At 44.1% G+C, this 20,320-nt stretch overlaps 1 protein-coding gene across 1 annotated transcript; it reads right to left on the bottom strand.

Moving 5' to 3' along the window:
* Window positions 1-9,513: 9,513 nt before the first annotated feature.
* On the bottom strand, window positions 9,514-20,241 carry LOC128513314 (putative zinc finger protein 286B). Its single transcript, XM_053487089.1, has 6 exons — window positions 19,949-20,241; window positions 14,522-14,696; window positions 14,312-14,431; window positions 14,171-14,213; window positions 12,495-12,747; window positions 9,514-10,820 (listed from the first exon to the last, which is right to left on the bottom strand). The coding sequence occupies exons 1-6, from the start codon at window positions 20,237-20,239 to the stop codon at window positions 9,753-9,755; spliced, it is 1,950 nt and encodes a 649-aa protein (XP_053343064.1). The 5' UTR covers window positions 20,240-20,241; the 3' UTR covers window positions 9,514-9,752.
* Window positions 20,242-20,320: the final 79 nt, after the last annotated feature.

Consider the following 20,320-nt stretch of genomic DNA (forward strand, 5'->3'; position numbering starts at 1 on the left):
TGGAGGTCAGAGATCTGTACATTTGTCTATTATTTAAATTATTTGTGGAGAATGAAACTGGTTCATGTTCTGTTTACAGACTATTAGAAGTGGACACATGAAGTTCAGCTGGATCCTCACAGTTCAGGACCAGACGTTTCTTAAATTGAGTCTTTCCTTTTGATCACATGGACTATATTGTATTATCAGTAATGCCTTGGTTAGCTGTTTCGTGTTTTATTAATATTTTTTATTTGCTTTGTTGGGAATTAATTTGTTACATGTAGCAATGCAACTGGCTCACCTACACAAATACAGCCTGGTAGATGATACAATAATTTCCAAAAAAAGTTTATTTTTTTCTAACAAGAATTTTTTTTTTATTCATTATATTTGATGCAGTTTTACAGCAGCAGCACTGGCAGCTTAATAACGAATTATTTTATAATCAGACAATGTGTTTGAGCTTTACCAATAGAAAGAAAATACAGTTTTTTTTTTTTGCAATAATATTAGCAGCACAAGAAATTTTGAAATATTACAGCTGTTTTTTTTGGTTTTTTTATTTTTTTTATTTGACTACTTCAGTAAAACATTAGTTAGTCTGTGGGTTAGTTACAGACAACCTGCCACAAATAGATTGTAAAGCTCATCAGCACTGTTGGTTTGTTAACTGCTAATCTCTTTCTAAAATGAATGAATAAATAAATATGTATACTGGAATAATTGTGTGTATACATTTCTTTTTACATTTTAGAATTATATTTAACACTCAAAGTCCATGTAGATTTTGTAATCGGTTATGCTGGCAAAAGCCTGAGCTAGAGGTTACCTGAATATTGCAAACCGGGTTGTTTTTAACTCAGTATTTTTTAGGGTGTATGTACATAAAAATTTCATGTATTTAATTGACGGTTCTGATTCTTCATACTTGTAGTATTTTCAGATTTCTATTCGTATCCTTCAAGTGCTTAATTGAAATATGCAGCAAGTGTTAGGCCTACTTAACCTAGAAAAAAAATGCCTTTTTATTCTGTATTCACATGTGAGTGTTATATATTTTATTAAAATATACAGATTAAAAAAATATATTTTTTTATTTTTTATATAAAAAATTGATAAAGTAAGCCTATCAGGATTACCCTTTGTAGGCAACTTGAGCCTAGAGATTTTTTTGGACTCCATGTCCCAGAATGCACTTTGGTCAGGTGATGAGCTGTTTTGTTTATTCTCTGTTGTTTCGCCATGTTTCATGTTCTCTGTAGGCCATAGCTTTATGTTTTGTTTGAGTACTTCCAGCCACAGCTTCATGTTTAGTTTATTCATAATTAGTTGGTTATGTTTTTGAACTTTTCTTTATTAAAAATCGAAGTCTTAACCTCTGCTAATATGCCTCGCCCATCATCCTACAAACGTGACAGGAACACAGCACAAGGATTGGATATCAGCTGGCATTCAGTACAAAAGCATGTAATTAGCATATGGCAATTTAACTATTAGTCCTTTTGCTCTTAAATATGTTTTTCTCTATTTTCAGATTCTATGCTTCTTTAGAAACAAAATTAGTGTCCCTTCAGAAAGTTTTTTGCATCAATTTTGTAACTTTTTTAAAAAGTAATTTTACAAAATAAAAATGTCACTAAAACCAAATTTTGCCAGTTGGTTGTTTTACTGACTTTATTGGTGAATTGTTTATCCTTCTGTGCCAAGGATTTTCCTGACCTATTAAATTGGCTCTTCACAGTTTATAATTATTAAGAAAAGTGTTGATCTGTTGTCCTTGGCTGCAGTCTTTCTACACCTGCTGCATCATTTCCTGTTGCTCACTTGATTCTTAAATCAATTGTTTGACAGTTAACAGTTAATTCTTTTATCACCGATCTTTGATTAACAGACTAGTAGATGGAAACATGGGTCTGGCCTTGTGACATGCCTTGGTTGTCTGTGCAATGTTGAACATTTACCACCACATTTCACCCCAGGCCCAGAGCATCTAATCAACTGGAAAGCATGACTTACTCTTATGAGGGTCAAGGAAAAAAATATGATATGATGATGAAAAATGAATATGATGATAACATATGCATAAAAACATACACATATTCTCTCTATTAATCAAGTAGAATTTTTTATTATGATTTGTTTGGAATTATTTTTAACAAATAAATTATTTCCAAACCGTGTTGGAATGATTGTGAAATTCTATATGCAAGTTTTGTACAGATGATTAGAGCCACCATTAAAAAAAAAAATAAAGTTGACTTTAAACTTAAAATTTTGACTTTTAATTCTTAAATTAAAGTAACAAATATGAGAAAAAAAAAATTATGAGCAAAAAAAAAACCAACGGTCTAAGAAACAAAGACAGTCTAAATAAAAGCTTAAATTATGAGAAAAACATAAGATTTCTTAGATCAAATTCACTGTTTTAAAAGTCGGTCCTAATCCGCTTCTGTACTTTTGCAAAAGGTGAATCCATGCTTTTCTTACAAAACAATATTTAGTATTGGGACCAGGGGTAGCTCAGTGGTTAAGGCATTGGACTACGGTTCGGAAGGTCCCAGGTTCAAACCCCACAACCACCAAGTTGCCACTGTTGGGCCCTTGAGCAAGGCCCTTAACCCTCCACTCCTCAGATGTGTAATGAGATAAAAATGTAAGTTGCTCTGGATAAGAGCGTCTGCTAAATGCCTAAATGTAAATGTATTGGTACCAACAGTTAAACAGCTCTGGATTTGAAGCTGAAGCTGCCTGTATATAAACAGCTCTCTGGTTTTATAATTTATGCCCATTTGCATTTATACCACCTCGATAGGTTGTTCTGAGCGGAATACTCAGGGAAGGCGCTTCTCACTCCTCTCATATAGACCTACACTGCAGATGGGTCTGAATGTCTAAAAATGGTTGAAATGTGAATGTTACATAATGACTAGAAACTTGAGACAGATCTTGAAATACTGCATTAGAGGTACACAATAAAACCAAAGATGTTCAATATTTTCATTCACTGTATATATATATATATATATATATATATATATATATATATATATATATATATATATATATACCAATAACAGATGTTATTAATACAGGGAACGAGTTGGACAGAGGAGCTCCTTAAAGAAAAAGTTACAGGTCTGTAAGAGCCAGAAATCTTGCTTGTTTGTAAAAGACCAAATTATTTTCCAGTATAAATTGCAAATAAATTATTTTAAAATCTGACATTTTTTTTTTGGCCCCACTGTATATACACACATACATATTGGCGGCACATCGCGGCGGAAGAGCCGAGCGACCGCCCGCAGCTCAGTGGCGCTCGGTTCGTGAACCTAGCCGGGGACAGGGCTACCCGTCGCGGCTAGGCAACGAGCAGCTCTCCGACGTTTCGCGGCGAGGCGACGGCGCGGGTGATCGTAAGGAGGCGCTGCGCAAGGTCGAGCGCGCTGAGCCCATAATGGCGGCACATCGCGGCGAAAGAGCTGAGCGACCGCCCGCAGCTCAGTGGCGCTTGGTAGGTGAACCTAGCCGGGGACGGGGCTACCCGTCGCGGCTAGGCCTCGACACCGCTTCCGAGATTCCGCGGCGACGCCGAGGCCAGGGACAGCCGGACTACCACTGCAACGTTCTCAGGCCTGAGGGACAGCCGGACTACCGCTGCAACGTTCTCAGGCTTGAGGGACAGCGTACACGAGCAGCCGCTAAACTAGCGCCGGGTGGACGGTTGGGGAGCCCCGCGGGGCTTTACATCGACTGTGTGCCGGACGGCGTCTTACTGCGGGCGCTCGTGGACACCGGCTCCACTGTTTCCCACGGGTTGTGGAACTGTGAACCGCTCATCGCCAGGCAGAAGGGCCCCACCCAGCGCTCGCGGGCACCGCTGCAAGACTTTTGGGTGGGGGCACCTATGGGGCGAATGGGCGTGGACACTCACAGCCAGCTAGGCTCTCCGATGTCATCTACCGGGTGCGGTTGGCAGGGCGGGCACGAGTTTTGCCCCACCGGGACCGTCTTGCGCCTCACCAGCCGCACGCCGGGGAACTATTGAACTCTGGAGGCCGGACCGCCTCAGGACTACATTCGCGTTCACCCCTCACCTGCCAAAGGACGCCGGCGTTCCCACCGCCAGCGCCGACCGCCTCCACGCCTCCGAAACGGAGTTCATCATGGTGACCAGGGACGGTCACAGCTCGGGTGGGGGCAGTGTGGCGTGGGCGGGGCGGCGGCTGACGACCAGCATGCCTTGCGGGGATGTCGGTGTGTGTTCACCATGTTGGGGAAAGGTGTTCTGGTTAGTGGCTTAGGCCCTGTTGTGTGTGAGGGGGGTGTGTGACGTGTGAAATGTGCTCCAGTTCAAGCTAGTGCTGAATTGGATGTAGGCTCCTGAGTGAAGGTGCTGCTCATGCCTTATATGCTGTGTGCTTAATAAAGTACTCCCAGCCATTGCATTGGGTAGCAAATAAGCTCACTCGTCTCTCCAGCACTCTTCCGGCGTAAAAACGCTACAATATATATATAAACAGTATATATATATTGTGCAATATGATGAAACTCTCATGAAGACCTTCCCAGGGAAGCAAGACCAAAACTTACCTCAGCTGCAGCAAAGCGTTTGTTGCTCGCACAAACATACATTAACTTTATACATTGTTCGACAGTGACCATACCTAACTGTTATCGCTCTTACTCTCCTCTCATCTTCTCTCTTTTCCCCCTTCCTGTCTTTCTGTCTAGCTATACATGTTGCTCCTGAGCTGCCAGTCATCCAGACCCTCTCTGCCCTCTGAAGCTGTCTGACTCGTCCTGGCATTTTGCTTCTGGTTGAAGATCTCGTCACATGGATGACCCGTGTGGTCTGCTTGAGATCTACATATGTGGTGACTAGGGACGGTTCCACTTTTCCACGAAGACAGGCCTGGCCTCCGCTGGTGCTGAGAGCTGTTCTCTGAGAACCTGTGCCAGTCACTTTATAGTTCAGGACTGGATTTTCCTACAATCTACCTGAGCCTTCAATATCAAACTAGACTCTATATTAACTTCACATCTCCTGTTATACTGAACTTTCAGCCTCCTAACACACAGTATGACGCAGATCAACCCCTGCTATTTATTATCGCCCAAATGAGGATGGGTTCCCTGTTGAGTCTGGTTCTTTTTAAGGGTTTTTCCTATTACCATCTCAGGAAGGTTGGACAATGAAACTGAAACACCTGGTTTTAGAACACAATAATTCATTTGTATGGTGAAGGGCATCCTTTTGCAGCCAATACAGCGTCAATTCATCTTGGGAATGACAAATACAAGTCCTGCACAGTGGCAAGAGGGATTTTGAGCCATTCGTCTTGCAGAATAGTGGCCAGGTCACTACATGATGCTGATGGAGAAAAACGTTTCCTGAGTCGCTCCTCTAAAACACCCCAAAGTGGCTCAATAATATTTAGATCTGGTGACTGTGAAGGCCATGGGAGATGTTCAACTTTACTTTCATGTTTATCAAACCACTCTGTCACCGGTCTTGCTAAGTGTATTGGTGCATTATCATCAGGCACCACCTTCAGGATATAATGTTTGAACCACTGGGTGCACGTGGCCCTCCAGAATGGTTCGGTAGTTCTTGGCAGTGACCCGCCCATCTAGCACAAGTATTGGGCCTAGGGAATGCCATGATATTGCAGCCTAAACCATCACTGACCCAACCCCATGCTTTACTCACTTACGCTTCTTTGGGGCTTCTCCACACCGTAACTCTCCCGGATGTGGGAAGGACAGTGAAGATGGACTCATCAGAGAACAATACATGTATCAAATTGTCCACAGCCCAAGATTTTGCTGCTGGCACCATAGAAACTAATGTTTGGCATTCGGACGAGTGACTAAATGTATGGCTATAGCAGCCCCACCATGTACATTGACCTTGTGATGAACCGTTTTGGTGGAAACAGGAGAGTTGTGGTGCACATTTAATTCTGCAGTGAGTTGGGCAGCTGTGGTTTTATGTTTCTTGGATACAATTTGGGTTAGCACCTGGGCATCCCTTGCAGACAGCTTCCTCTTGCGTCCACAGTTACTCCTGTTGGATGTGGTTCGTCCTTCTTGGTGGTATGCTGACATTTCTCTGGATACTCTGGCTCTTGATACATCACAAAGACTTGCTGCCTTGGTGACAGATGCGCTAGCAAGACGCACACCAACAATTTGTCCTCTTTATGTCACCCATAATGTTGTATGCATTGCAGTATTTTAAGCAAAACTGTGCTATTACTCTAATTCAGTGGTTCTCAACCTGCAGCTTGTCACAAATGCAAATGCAAATTTTTTTTACATGGTCCGCGATGCGGACCATGTAAAAAAAAAAAAATAAATAAATAAATAAAATAATAATAAATGGTTTTACAATTCATTTTAAAAAATGTATTAAACAAATAAATGTATAAAACAAACTTTGAACTATATTTTTGTCACATAAAAGCATTTTGGTGATCATGTTTTCATATATTGCGCGGAACTGACGCACCTATGGACTGATGCGATTACACAGTTAACGCGCACAGACAGATTTAAAAAATCATCAACTAACGATCAAAATGAACAAATGTGTTATTAAAGGAGAAAAAAGATGTGAGGAAAAGACTAATGAAGGAACACATGCAAACAAAAAGAGTCGTTGCATCAGCAATGAAGGTAGGAGAGTGCTTGAAGAATGGAAGAATCAATTTGCAGTCAACGAGCGAGATGGACAGCCTTTCTGCTTGCTCTGTAGAAAAATACTGGGTGTATGCAAAACTTACAATGTGAAAAGACATTTCGATACCACCCACGCAACTTTTGACAAGAAATATCCACTTGGATCTCAGGAAAGAGCTTTCCAGAAAACTAGTCTTGAAAAAAATGCCATTGCTGAACAGAATACAATGCGAGCTAGCTTAAAAGTGTCTCAGGCCGTGACATAAGGAACATTCAAAATTTCCTGGCTCCTTGCCAAACACGGCAAACCATTCAGTGATGGGGAGCTAGTTAAGAACTGTTTTCTGGAAACACAATGTCTGTTTGAGAATCTGAGCAACAAGAACGAGTTAATTCATGGGATAAAAAGTTTGCAGCTCAGCAACGACAGTTACTCGTTGAATTTCTGAAATATCTGAAAATTTGACAGAACAACTAAAAACCACTGCTTCAGCTCTCAGTTTGGCAGCGGATGAATCGACAGACATCGGAGACGTTGCTCAGCTTTGCATTTGGGTGAGATGTGTGAATTCAGAGACCTTTGAGGTAACAGAAGATTTATTCACGTTAAAATCGCTACACGAACGAACACAGGGCGAGGATATTCATAGAGCACTTAGTAAAGCATGCAAAGACATGAACATACCCTCAATGATGGGAAAACACAAGGTTGTATTGTGTTTCACTGTATTGTGCATCAGCAAGCACTATGCAGCAAGTTAGTAGATGAATACTTCATGGGGGTTATGGAGACCGTGGTCAAGGTGGTCAACTTCATTCGAGCGGCCTTTAATGCACCGCCATTTTATTGCGTTGTTGGACAAACTGGACAGTGCCTACGGATTTAGATAGTGATCTAACTCACTTTCCACTTCTGAATGACGCGTGTGATGGTGTACTGGACAGTTAAAACTGTCAGTCAAATGCAAGAAAAATTCATCTCTCGTTTTTCTGATTTTGAGAGAATAAAATATGCAGGACATTTTATCAGAGAGCCATTCACTTTCCCTGTGGAAAAAATCAAGGACTTGGCTGCAACTTTCGGTTTGCCTTGTCGCGCGCTCGAAGATAAACTGCTGGATGTTCAGGCAAGAGGACACAGCCAAACCGCACAGCAGTCATCCTCAGTTGCAGAAATGTGGCGAAACATCTCTGGACAAAACCTCAGATTATTAAATTCAAAAGTGCTTTCCATATTTGGATCCACATACATTTGCGAACGCACATTTTCTGCAATGACGCGCATCAAGTCACGTTTCCGTGCGCGTCTTACAGACTATAACTTACAGTCACAACTTCATTGTGCTGTTACTCCTTTTGAGCCGAATTTCATCAAATTGGTCGGCTCCCGACAACATCAGGTGTCCCATTAATGGTAAGTAGAATTATACTCTCCAATGATAATAATACATCTAATTGTAATAATTTTAGATGTATAATATCTGGTTATTGAGCATTGATGACGTCATATGTAAATAATATGCGGCTTGTCAGACTTGAACTTGGACATAGTGCGGCCCACTGCAAAAAATGGTTGAGAACCACTGCTCTAATTAAACCTTCACACTCTGCTCTGACTGGTGGAATGTGCAATCAGTGAAGACTGGCCACCAGGCTGGTCAAATTTAGCCATGAAACCTCCAACACTAAATTGGCCAGTGTTTCAGTTTCATTGTCCAACCCCTGTACATCACAATATTAACTGTTCAAAGGAAATTACAGATTTCGGATGGCTTCAGCATTGTTTTACAGTAAACAAACATTTGACGTGTTATAACCGCTGAAAGTCTTTCTTCAGTTTATTTAGCTTGGACACTATTTGGTCGGTTGTTCGTGTGAAGCCTGCGACTATTAGTTCTCTTATTTTCTCACACACTTTTTTTTTCTTAAAGCACTTTCCAATTTCTGCTGAATTTCTGCGAATGTCCAAAATGCCGAAAAAACGCCTTTGTTTCGTCCGCGCTCCACATTAACAGACCTTGGGTCTCCGCCATTTTTTTTTTAACGCTCCCTATAACTCCGCCCACCGCTCGTGACGTCACGGGTTTTTGCAACTAGACCAGCAGAGTTTAGGGGCCGGTTTAGTGCTTATTTTAGGTCAACGGCACCAATTTATTTTGTGGAAAAGTGCGGCACTGGTTCCAAAATTGGGAACCGGCACGGGAACCAGAGCAGTGGAAAAGGGGTATCTGTCCCCCAAACTCGGTGTTCTGGACAGACATCTCTCTACCTTCCTCTCCTTAAATTCTTCAGGATCTCACCAGGACATTTACAATGGTTCACGTTCTTTGTAGTAACTTATGTTTGGATGTAAAATAAATGCCAGGAAATTAGAAACTACAGCTTCAGAAATTCCTAGGATAGGAATGACTGCATTTTCTTAAAATGTCCTCCACAGTCTCATCTAGAACATGTATTTAAGGCACTGTTGAATACTGATGATCTGACTAATCTCAACCCAATCTGGATGGGATTTCCTAACATTTTATACACTCACTTACACAATAAAAATGATGTATATAATTGTTAATATTGGTATGTGTGGCACTTCAGTGTACAATCCACGTCCGTTCATGTCTGTGGAAATTCATAACTAAAATGTTCATAAGTCGGGGACTATCTGTACAGCCACCTGCATGTGAGCATAAGACTAGACGATGAAATTATTTATTTGAAACAATGCAACGATCCTGACTGATTTATTTCAAAACCTTTACAGCAGACTACACGATTTTTTCATATTCGTAATGTCTGTTTTCATTTCAAAGTCAAACACACGGAACATCATCTGATAAAGTGTTCCAGCAACGGTTGTGTAATTTGTATTTATTGTGCCGGTGAGAGAGGACAGTCTGTATAAATAACATCAGAAGACATACTGGCAGTTTTAGCAAGGCAGGCTTTATAAAGTGGAGCATGGCCCTCAGACCTGTGTATATAAAAAAAAAAAGTTCATCTGCAGTACATATCTGCATCTAAATATTAAATACAGTAACCAAATCATCCTAATAGACTAACAGGGTATAAATACAGCACTTCTCCAGTGTCCTTTACTGTAGATCATTTATGGTTTCCTCCTCCTCGTGAGTCAGACCCGCCTCGTGGTGTCGCTGCTTGTGGATCTTCAGGCTGATGTTGTGACTGAATGAGTCTCCGCACTGTTCGCACGCGAAAGGTTTCTCCCCGGTGTGGACGCGCATGTGCGACGTGAGGTTCTCCATCTGGTTAAAGGAACGCTCACACACTTGGCATCTGAAAGGCTTTTCTCCAGAGTGGATGAGTTTGTGCCTCCTCAGCCGGTTTATCCGCTTAAAGCCTTTGTCGCACACGTCACACACGTATTTATGGGGACCGCGGTGAGACCGGACGTGCTTGTTTCGTTTGTGAATGTTGTCGAACGTTTCTGAACAGTCAGGACAGCTGTAGGGCTGATCCTCTACAGGGTGGGTCTGCTCGTGCTCCAGTTTGGCGGGCTTGGTTTTGAAGACCTTCAGACAGTATTTACACGGGTGATCGTAATCCGAGTGGAGCTGAGTGTAGTGGATCTTTAACCCGCCCTCGGTGATGAAACGCTTCCCGCACTCCGGACAGACAATGAATTTGGTTTTGTGTTCGCACACGTGCTCCTTCTTAGCCGTGTGAATCTTCCCACAGTCCTGACACAATTTAAAGAACGACTTGGCCCCGTGCTCCTGTTCGGCATGGATTTGAAAACTGCCGAAGTCGTCGAACCGGACGGGTAGTGTTTCTAAAGTGTGTGTCTGGACAGTGTCACCTGAGCCGCACCGAGCGCAACAGAACGTTTTCTTGTGCTGATGGACGGAACAGGAGCGCGTGGCCTCACCCTGACACTCCGTACACCACACCACGAGCTTGCGCTGACCGTCCTCCTTCTGGTCCTCATCTGCCGACCCGTTAGAGTCCGTGATCTCTTCCTCTAAACGCGGCTCCCAGTCATCTGAACTGTCCCCGCTTTTAGACTTCCTCTTTCTTTTCCTTCTCACTTCCTCTTCCTCTGAGCTTGCCTCCTCATCGTTGCTGGATAAATACGAGCCGTCCTCGTCGATGAACATCTGATCGCTCCCCTCGTTATCTGACGACACAATCTGCACCACGATCTGCAGGAGACAGACGTTCTTGAAATACAGTTTCCGATTTTAACAGTCGTCTATATAATTATTTCTACCAAATTTATTAACAGATTCATTAGCTATTTTTTAGCTACAGATTCATTAGTTATTTTTAAGCATTAATAGAGCTTTGCACTGCAAGTTTTCGATTCAATAACTTCAATAATAAAAAATTTAAAGCTACCAAAATTACCTCTAAAGTAGATAAAAAGAATTATTCAGTTGTGAATCGTGATTCCTTTGTACGGTGATTCACATATATTGCCACACTGACTCCAAAATCCATGTTTTTAATTATTTTTAGAGACGAACTGGTCAATTGGCCCATGAGTAGAATCGTCCGGTTTTCAGTTTGATTGGTGATCAGTGATCAGCGTATCGGCCTCAGATATAAACGATTCTGTACCGAGTGAAGAGGATTTTGCAACAGAAACGCATTTTTATGGCGTCATGTTATTAAAAATCATGCGTGTTAAAAGCCTCTGATCTGCATCTTTTCCCACATAAAGAATATACCAATAAAGAAAAATAGAGTATAAAAAAGGAAGCGTGACACACTCGCAGTCACTTGACCCGAGCGCTCACTGTCAAGTTTTAAGAAGTTCCAGGAGGTAAAACATCTGTGCGGTAGAAGTGAATTACTTACGAAGTTTGTTTAGATTTGATAATTATGACAGATGGTGTTTAATTTAATTTGAAGTTAAAATGTCAAACTCTTGTATTTGACGTTAGTTTGTATTGTTTAAATGCTGCACTTTTTTTGCGCAATTATTAGTTTGGAGTGACACAGCGCGATTCCGGACGCAAGCCGCCACTTAACACCACAAACAGTTAGCTGTGTATTGATTTGGGAGAAAACGACAGAAATTGTCAGTAAAGGCTTATGTTATGTCTGAGCTGTAGATTTTGAAACTTTTAGTTCTGAAAGTTTAGTTGCACAACTTAGTGGTTTTGTATAATTATTTATTTTAATGTGTGCCTTAGTTTTTTGATACTTAAAGTCATTAGAAATACCTTTTTTAGTTTTTGCATCTGAGAAAAGGCTTTAAAATAAGACTGTATGACACTAACGCACTTAATTTATCTCAGTCAATTTTAAGCTGTTCCTTGTATTGTAAATAATGACAATGTTTATTTTTGATAAAATGCTGCATGCACTTTTAAAAAATAAAAGTTGATTAAAAAAAAAAAAAAAAAGTAATAATAATAATAATAATAATAATCTTTGTTTCTCTTATATATTTTACATTGGCGTTTAATTAAGCAAAAGTAAATTTTATCCAATTACTTGATTACATTTTTGGTAGAATACTTGATTACTAAAATATTCGATAGCTACAGCCCTATATAAATAAGATGTCCTTATAGTGTTAACAGTTTTAAGCAACTGTAACAAGAAAAAACAATTTCCCTCTGGAATTCGTTGAAAAGTTCTCTGAATCTTGAATATCGGGAGGTGCCTGATGATTCCCGTCCCTAATAATTAGCACTGAAAGGCTGTGTAACTTTTGCTGCTGATTGTTTGAATCTTTTTATTTTAAGTGATTTATTTCTCGACAACATTTTGCTTCACACTCCAGAAAAAAAAAGTCCACTAAAGTGCACTTTTTTAATACTGTTAACGTGTAGCTGATAAAAAAAAAAAAAAAAAAAACAACACACCTCGCTGCCATCGTCATCTTCGTCCTCTTCGTTTATCAGTTCATGTTGGGTCTCATGATTTTCGTTCCCCGCAGGTTCCGCCGAGGGCGGCTGACTTCTCCAGTCTCGGTGGTGGTCACAGCTCTGGCAGTATTGCGTGATGGAAAACAGCTTCTCGTTGCCCTCGATGGTGAAACTGCACTCTATTTGGCAAAGCCAACAGAACTGGAAGAGCTCCAGCAAACACTGTGTGCTCACCAACACCTCACGACTCCTGCGATAAACACGGGGGGAGAGGATGACTCAGCAAGTTGTTCATATACTTATACCCATGAATACACTGTGTATGTTACCAGAGGAGACCAGTAGGGGGCGACCTGAAGGTTTCAATCAGCGACACTTGAGTAGCTAGGTTTTAAAACAGTATTCATCTCCCACTGTTGTGACATGCATATTTATCACTGTGATACATCATACAGGTAATTTTTTTTTTATGTGCCAAGATGATGACACTGCTCCTACTGGTTACCTGCATATTACATCTTGTTTGGATCTATGGACTAAAAACAAAATTCAGGATACGTGAGGCAGCCATCACGCAAGTGCGTACACGTAATTAAAAGCAAGTGCATTTCCAGCCTCATCAAAAGCATCATCATTATCAGCAGCATGGACCAAGAATTTAGTCGGGAAACTAATCAGGACTGCTTCCCGTCTGGAGAACAAGAACCTGAATGTATTAAGAGTGGTCGAGTCACAAACTTAAACCTGCAGCCAGAGGTCACATGAGGTTCTACCAAAACTTCACTTGATGATAGGGGTAAATACTTACATAGCCAAGAAATATTTGTTTTTGGCAATCTAAAATTTGTTTCAAAATTGGAAAAAAAAAAAGTTTTCTAGCCTAAATTAAAATACTGTATATGGGGCGTTCAAGTCAAACCACGACTGCAGTAAAATGGCTTTTATCGTCATTTCAACCATATACAATTCAGTTCAGTACACAGTGAATCGAAACAACGTTCCTCCAGGACCAAAAGTGCTACATACAACAGAAATTAAACTATCTAGCTAACTAAGACACCGACAGAACAAATGAACACCATAAATTAACAAAAGTACAGTGGAACGCCTCTCGCCTTTACAGCCACCTACCACCCTCTCGGCTTCACACACACACACACACACACACACACACACACACACACACACACTGCCTTACACAGAAACTGCTCTGTCGCAATTCTTTTCAAAGGTAAAATAAAAAATGACAGGCTGATACAGGGAGGGAGAGAAAAAAAAAGGATCTTTACCCTCTAATGAGACTTAATTTTGCATTAGCTGTACAAACACAAAACAAAATATGTTTCACACACACGTGGTCACAGTGTTATAGTAAACAGAACACGCGTGCACGGATGATTCCTGGAAGGCCGGCGTTTCAGGCGTGAATCAGGCAGTCTGATCATGCTGGAAAAACTTTCTACCTTGATGGTGTTCACGCACATGTGAATTTCTGGGATAAGTGCTACGTTAGTGCAGCAGGGGGTTATATAGAAAAATAAAGGGAGTTTATACTCTCAGGACTATGTTGTTATTCTGTATATCCCGTTTGACTTGAACGCACCTCATATATATTGCAAACTCAATTTTTTTTTATCTAAGAAAAGATAAAAGAAGCAATGCTTGATTCTTACTGTAAGATGTTGGATCCCTCAGGAGTCTGAACGTTCTTAAATGCTGTAGAAAGAAAACAAACAAAAAAAAAAAAAAACACAAAAGTTTAAACACGACTCTTTCAGTAGGACGTCGATGCCCGTGTTCCGCTCATGTCTCACCCTCTGTCCTGGCTCTCTCGGTCAATCTCTTTGCGGGGCTCAGCAGTAGAGGGGAGAGCTGGAGAGCGTCTGTGGATTTGTCATTACTGCGATCATGAGAAGACAGAGTGGCCTGGACTGCTGTAAGATATTTCAACATATTTTCAATTCAGAGAAACGTTACTCAAAGTTCATCTTCATCTGAAGCTAGTAAAAAAAAAAGTTACACACCTGCACTTCTGAAGTGAGGTTGGAGAGTCCTGAGTGACAGCTGTGTGCTGCGCGTGTGTTGAAGTGGCGGGTCGGTCTGGCAGGCCGCGTCGCTCTGCGTGAGGAACAGTAAGCTGCTGGTCTGTACACAGGGGACGGCCTTCTTCCTCAGTTCTGGTACCAGGACATCGCCGACCTGTACACAGGGAAACGGTTATGGTTTAATACGGTATCGACTCGAATCTGTGGTTATGGCAACAGCTTTAAACAAAGCAAAACTCATTTTAAGTTTATATAATGTTTGAAATGTAAAGTTTATAGATTATGTATAGAAATCACAGTTTAACAAGAAACAGTTTACTGCTCACTTTACACTCAGTTTGTTCAGCTTCAGCAGAAACACAAACCAGCAAGCATCATGGAGCTGCTTCTGTACCTGTAGGTTTTGTGCATCTTTGGAGTCCAAGGTACAAAGAGACATGGTAGAGTAAAGGATAAATAAATATATTTATATACATACAGTTTTAAAATCATTTTAAATCATGTAGTGCAGATGGTCCTTCATCTGTAGGCTCTAATGTCACCAGGGAGAGAAATCGCTGGTCTCTGGTTAAAATAAATGATTAATTAAATGTAGCCTTTTTTTTATAGCATTGGTTTTCGCACATCCTTATTTTGGTAATAACAGATAGCAGGGATTGTTGAATTTACAGAATAAACTGAATGACCAGCCAGTTTTATTTTTCTTCCTTCTTTGATGGCACGGCCATAGTTCAGGCTTAAACAAGATATATCCATCAGAATTTGACTGATTTAATAACATGTCTTAAATGTAGTAAGAACATTCAATAATCCAGGACTCATGAATGCAAATAAATGGTCAAAAAACTCCCAACATCAGTTCAGAAAAAAATATCTTTTGTATCACTACACGGACTAACCAATCACAAATCTATAAAAGACTCTAAACGTGCAAATCATGAATCTTTTATTACAACACGATAGCCGTTCCACGAGTGATGATAATAGGCAGCAACAGCACCGAGATGCTTAACTGTATGTCTCAACTGTATGTCTCGCTCTGCATCCCAGGTGCTGTCCAAAGTGGTTAATGACACTAACTGTGGTTCCCAGCGTGGGTAAGAGTAGGTCTGTACGGTCCTACAGTACTAAGGAGAGAGCAGCTCTCTGACATATCTCACATTAACAACCAGTCACAGAAGCACTTTCGGCAACAAGACACATCTAATAACGTTATGCCGTCTTAAACAACACGCTGTCTCCTCCACCACATGCAAAGCTGGAAGACGTGTGCTGAGATAGACAAAAAAAAAAAAAAACATCTGGGTATAAAAAACACTTATTCAAAATCAAAGTAAAGTGATGGCCAGTCAGGTTCGGGTTCTGTCCCCTCCCCAGTTCACTTTAGTTCAAAAAGGCTTCACTGGCATAAACATTATTATTAATTATAATAAACACTATTCAGTACATTCAACAATCTTAGGCATTCGCTCTAACCCGCTCTCGCACTAACCGGCATTCGCTCTACCTCGCTCTCGCACTAACCGGCTTTCGTTTACCCCGCTCTCGCACTAATCGGCATTCGCTCTTCCTCGCTCTCGCACTAACCGGCATTCGCTTTGCCTCGCTCTCGCACTAACCGGCATTCGCTTTGCCTCGCTCTCGCACTAACCGGCATTCGCTTTGCCTCGCTCTCGCACTAACCGGCATTCGCTTTGCCTTGCTCTCGCACTAACCGGCATTCGCTTCGCCTCGCTCTCGCACTAACCGGCATTCGCTTCGCCTCGCTCTCGCACTAACCGGCATTCGCTTCGCCTCGCTCTCGCACTAACCAGCATTCGCTTCGCCTCGCTCTTGCACTAACTCGCTCTCGCTTCAACTCGCTCTCACGCTAACCGGCATTCGCTCTACCTCGCTCTCGCGCTAACCGGCATTCGCTCTACCTCGCTCTCGCGCTAACCGGCATTCGCTCTACCTCGCTCTTGCGCTAACCGGCATTCGCTTGACCTTGCTCTCGCGCTCTAACTCGCTCTCGCGCTAAACGGCATTCGCTCTAACTCGCTCTCGCGCTCTAACTCGCTCTCGCGCTAACCGGCATTCGCTCTACCTCGCTCTCGCGCTAACCGGCATTCGCTCTACCTCGCTCTTGCGCTAACCGGCATTCGCTTGACCTCGCTCTCGCGCTCTAACTCGCTCTCGCGCTAAACGGCATTCGCTCTAACTCGCTCACGCGCTAACCGGCATTCGCTCTACCTCGCTCTCGCGCTAACCGGCATTCGCTCTACCTCGCTCTCGCGCTAACCGGCATTCGCTCTACCTCGCTCTTGCGCTAACCGGCATTCGCTTGACCTCGCTCTCGCGCTCTAACTCGCTCTCGCGCTAAACGGCATTCGCTCTAACTCGCTCTCGCGCTCTAACTCGCTCTCGCGCTAACCGGCATTCGCTCTACCTCGCTCTCGCGCTAACCGGCATTCGCTCTACCTCGCTCTTGCGCTAACCGGCATTCGCTTGACCTCGCTCTCGCGCTCTAACTCGCTCTCGCGCTAAACGGCATTCGCTCTAACTCGCTCTCGCGCTCTAACTCGCTCTCGCGCTAACCGGCATTCGCTCTAACTCGCTCTAACTCGCTAACCGGCATTCGCTCTACCTCCCTCTCGCGCTTACCGGCATTCGCTCTACCTCGCTCTCGCGCTAACCGGCATTCGCTCTACCTCGCTCTCGCGCTAACCGGCATTCGCTCTACCTCGCTCTCGCACCAACCGGCATTCGCTCTACCTCGCTCTTGCGCTAACCGGCATTCGCTTGACCTCGCTCTCGCGCTCTAACTCGCTCTCGCGCTAAACGGCATTCGCTCTAACTCGCTCTCGCGCTCTAACTCGCTCTCGCGCTAACCGGCATTCGCTCTACCTCGCTCTCGCGCTAACCGGCATTCGCTCTACCTCGCTCTTGCGCTAACCGGCATTCGCTTGACCTCGCTCTCGCGCTCTAACTCGCTCTCGCGCTAAACGGCATTCGCTCTAACTCGCTCTCGCGCTAACCGGCATTCGCTCTACCTCGCTCTCGTGCTAACCGGCATTCGCTCTACCTCGCTCTTGCGCTAACCGGCATTCGCTTGACCTCGCTCTCGCGCTCTAACTCGCTCTCGCGCTAAACGGCATTCGCTCTAACTCGCTCTCGCGCTCTAACTCGCTCTCGCGCTAACCGGCATTCGCTCTACCTCGCTCTCGCGCTAACCGGCATTCGCTCTACCTCGCTCTTGCGCTAACCGGCATTCGCTTGACCTCGCTCTCGCGCTCTAACTCGCTCTCGCGCTAAACGGCATTCGCTCTAACTCGCTCTCGCGCTCTAACTCGCTCTCGCGCTAACCGGCATTCGCTCTAACTCGCTCTAACTCGCTAACCGGCATTCGCTCTACCTCCCTCTCGCGCTTACCGGCATTCGCTCTACCTCGCTCTCGCGCTAACCGGCATTCGCTCTACCTCGCTCTCGCGCTAACCGGCATTCGCTCTACCTCGCTCTCGCGCTAACCGGCATTCGCTCTACCTCGCTCTCGCGCTAACCGGCATTCGCTCTACCTCGCTCTCGCGCTAACCGGCATTCGCTCTACCTCGCTCTCGCGCTAACCGGCATTCGCTCTACCTCGCTCTCGCGCTAACCGGCATTCGCTCTACCTCGCTCTCGCGCTAACCGGCATTCGCTCTAACTCGCTCTCGCGCTAACCGGCATTCGCTCTAACTCGCTCTAACTCGCTCTAACCGGCATTCGCTCTAACTCGCTCTAACTCGCTCTAACTCGCTAACCGGCAGTCGCTCTAACTCGCTCTAACTCGCTAACCGGCATACGCTCTACCTCGCTCTCGCGCTAAATGGCATTCGCTCTAACTCGCTCTCGCGCTCTAACTCGCTCTCGCGCTAACCGGCATTCGCTCTAACTCGCTCTAACTCGCTAACCGGCATTCGCTCTAACTCGCTCTAACTCGCTAACCGGCATTCGCTCTACCTCGCTCTCGCGCTTACCGGCATTCGCTCTACCTCGCTCTCGCGCTAACCGGCATTCGCTCTACCTCGCTCTCGCGCTAACCGGCATTCGCTCTACCTCGCTCTCGCGCTAACCGGCATTCGCTCTACCTCGCTCTCGCGCTAACCGGCATTCGCTCTACCTCGCTCTCGCGCTAACCGGCATTCGCTCTACCTCGCTCTCGCGCTAACCGGCATTCGCTCTACCTCGCTCTCGCGCTAACCGGCATTCGCTCTACCTCGCTCTCGCGCTAACCGGCATTCGCTCTAACTCGCTCTCGCGCTAACCGGCATTCGCTCTACCTCGCTCTAACTCGCTAACCGGCATTCGCTCTACCTCGCTCTAACTCGCTAACCGGCATTCGCTCTACCTCGCTCTAACTCGCTAACCGGCATTCGCTCTACCTCGCTCTAACTCGCTAACCGGCATTCGCTCTAACTCGCTCTAACTCGCTAACCGGCATACGCTCTACCTCGCTCTCGCGCTAACCGGCATTCGCTCTACCTCGCTCTAACCGGCATTCGCTCTACCTCGCTCTCGCGCTAACCGGCATTCGCTCTACCTCGCTCTCGCGGACAAACTCGCTTTTGCGCACCAACTCGCTCTCGCGCTAACCGGCATTCACTCCAACCGGCATTCGCTCTCGCACCAACCGGCATTCGCTCTCGCACCAACCGGCATTCGCTCTCGCACCAACCGGCATTCGCTCTCGCACCAACCGGCATTCGCTCTCGCACCAACCGGCATTCGCTCTCGCTCTCAGCGGAGGACTCACTAACTTACGCACTAACTTACACACTTGCGCTCACTCTTGCACTCGCAAGAGAATGTGCTCCCGGAATGGAACTCGTTTGTAAGTCGGGCACTAAATGTAATTTTTTTTACTAGCAATTATAAAAATTTAGCGGTATATGCACTGTTACAAAAAAACTAAGAAAATAAAGCATGGACCAGAAGACAAGAAGCATAACGATATGAAAATGATGTTTTTTTTTCCTTCTAAGTGAGACACTTTTTGGCTGAGAAGTCTTGAAAAAGAAAATGTCAACACTGTGCACAAATTTAATGTCACTGTAAATTGTAAAGCCTTTGATGCCCTCAGCATAACCAAAAAATCTAAAAGATCTAAAAATAAATAAACGTTGCAGCAGTCTTTGTGAAGATAAATGTGTGTGTCATTCTTTAATATTTTCCCCACAACAAACAGCCGAGGTCACCATGTGATTGGTGCCATAATGACGTCAGTTATGCAGCTCGACCCTATGATGTAACCAGAGGTGAAACAGAACCTTTAAACACATCTCCTGATAAACACACTGACCTGAGGACAGACACACACACAGTTATTCACTCAGACCGGACTAATCCTGAACCAGGTGCCCCGTGTGTGTAGTCAGTGTAAACACTCACCGCCTCGGGGTCTGGAGCTTCGCCCCTGATGGTGGGAACAGACCCGGGTTTGAGTCGGAGTCTGGAGGCGAAGCCCGCTTTAAACTGTCCCTCATTCAGAAAACAGTCCGAGGTGAAGTGCTTAGCGCAGACATACAGGAACTTGGGCACGTCCGCGGGAATATCCCTCCCGTAAATGAAACTAATCCACTTAGCCTTCACCTGCTCGGAGGACGGCGGCAGGAACACGCTGGTGTGTCCCTTCTTACAGGCGAACACAGCGCACTTGAAATGAGCAGCCTTCTGCGCCATCTTGGCTTCTTCTTCTTCTTCGGCGTCTTCTCCTCCGGTGGGGGCGTGTGTGTTAATGATCTGGTGCGACATCAAGTGGTC

This window comes from Clarias gariepinus, chromosome 1 (assembly GCF_024256425.1).
Source record: "Clarias gariepinus isolate MV-2021 ecotype Netherlands chromosome 1, CGAR_prim_01v2, whole genome shotgun sequence".
Taxonomy (NCBI): Eukaryota; Metazoa; Chordata; class Actinopteri; order Siluriformes; family Clariidae; genus Clarias; species Clarias gariepinus.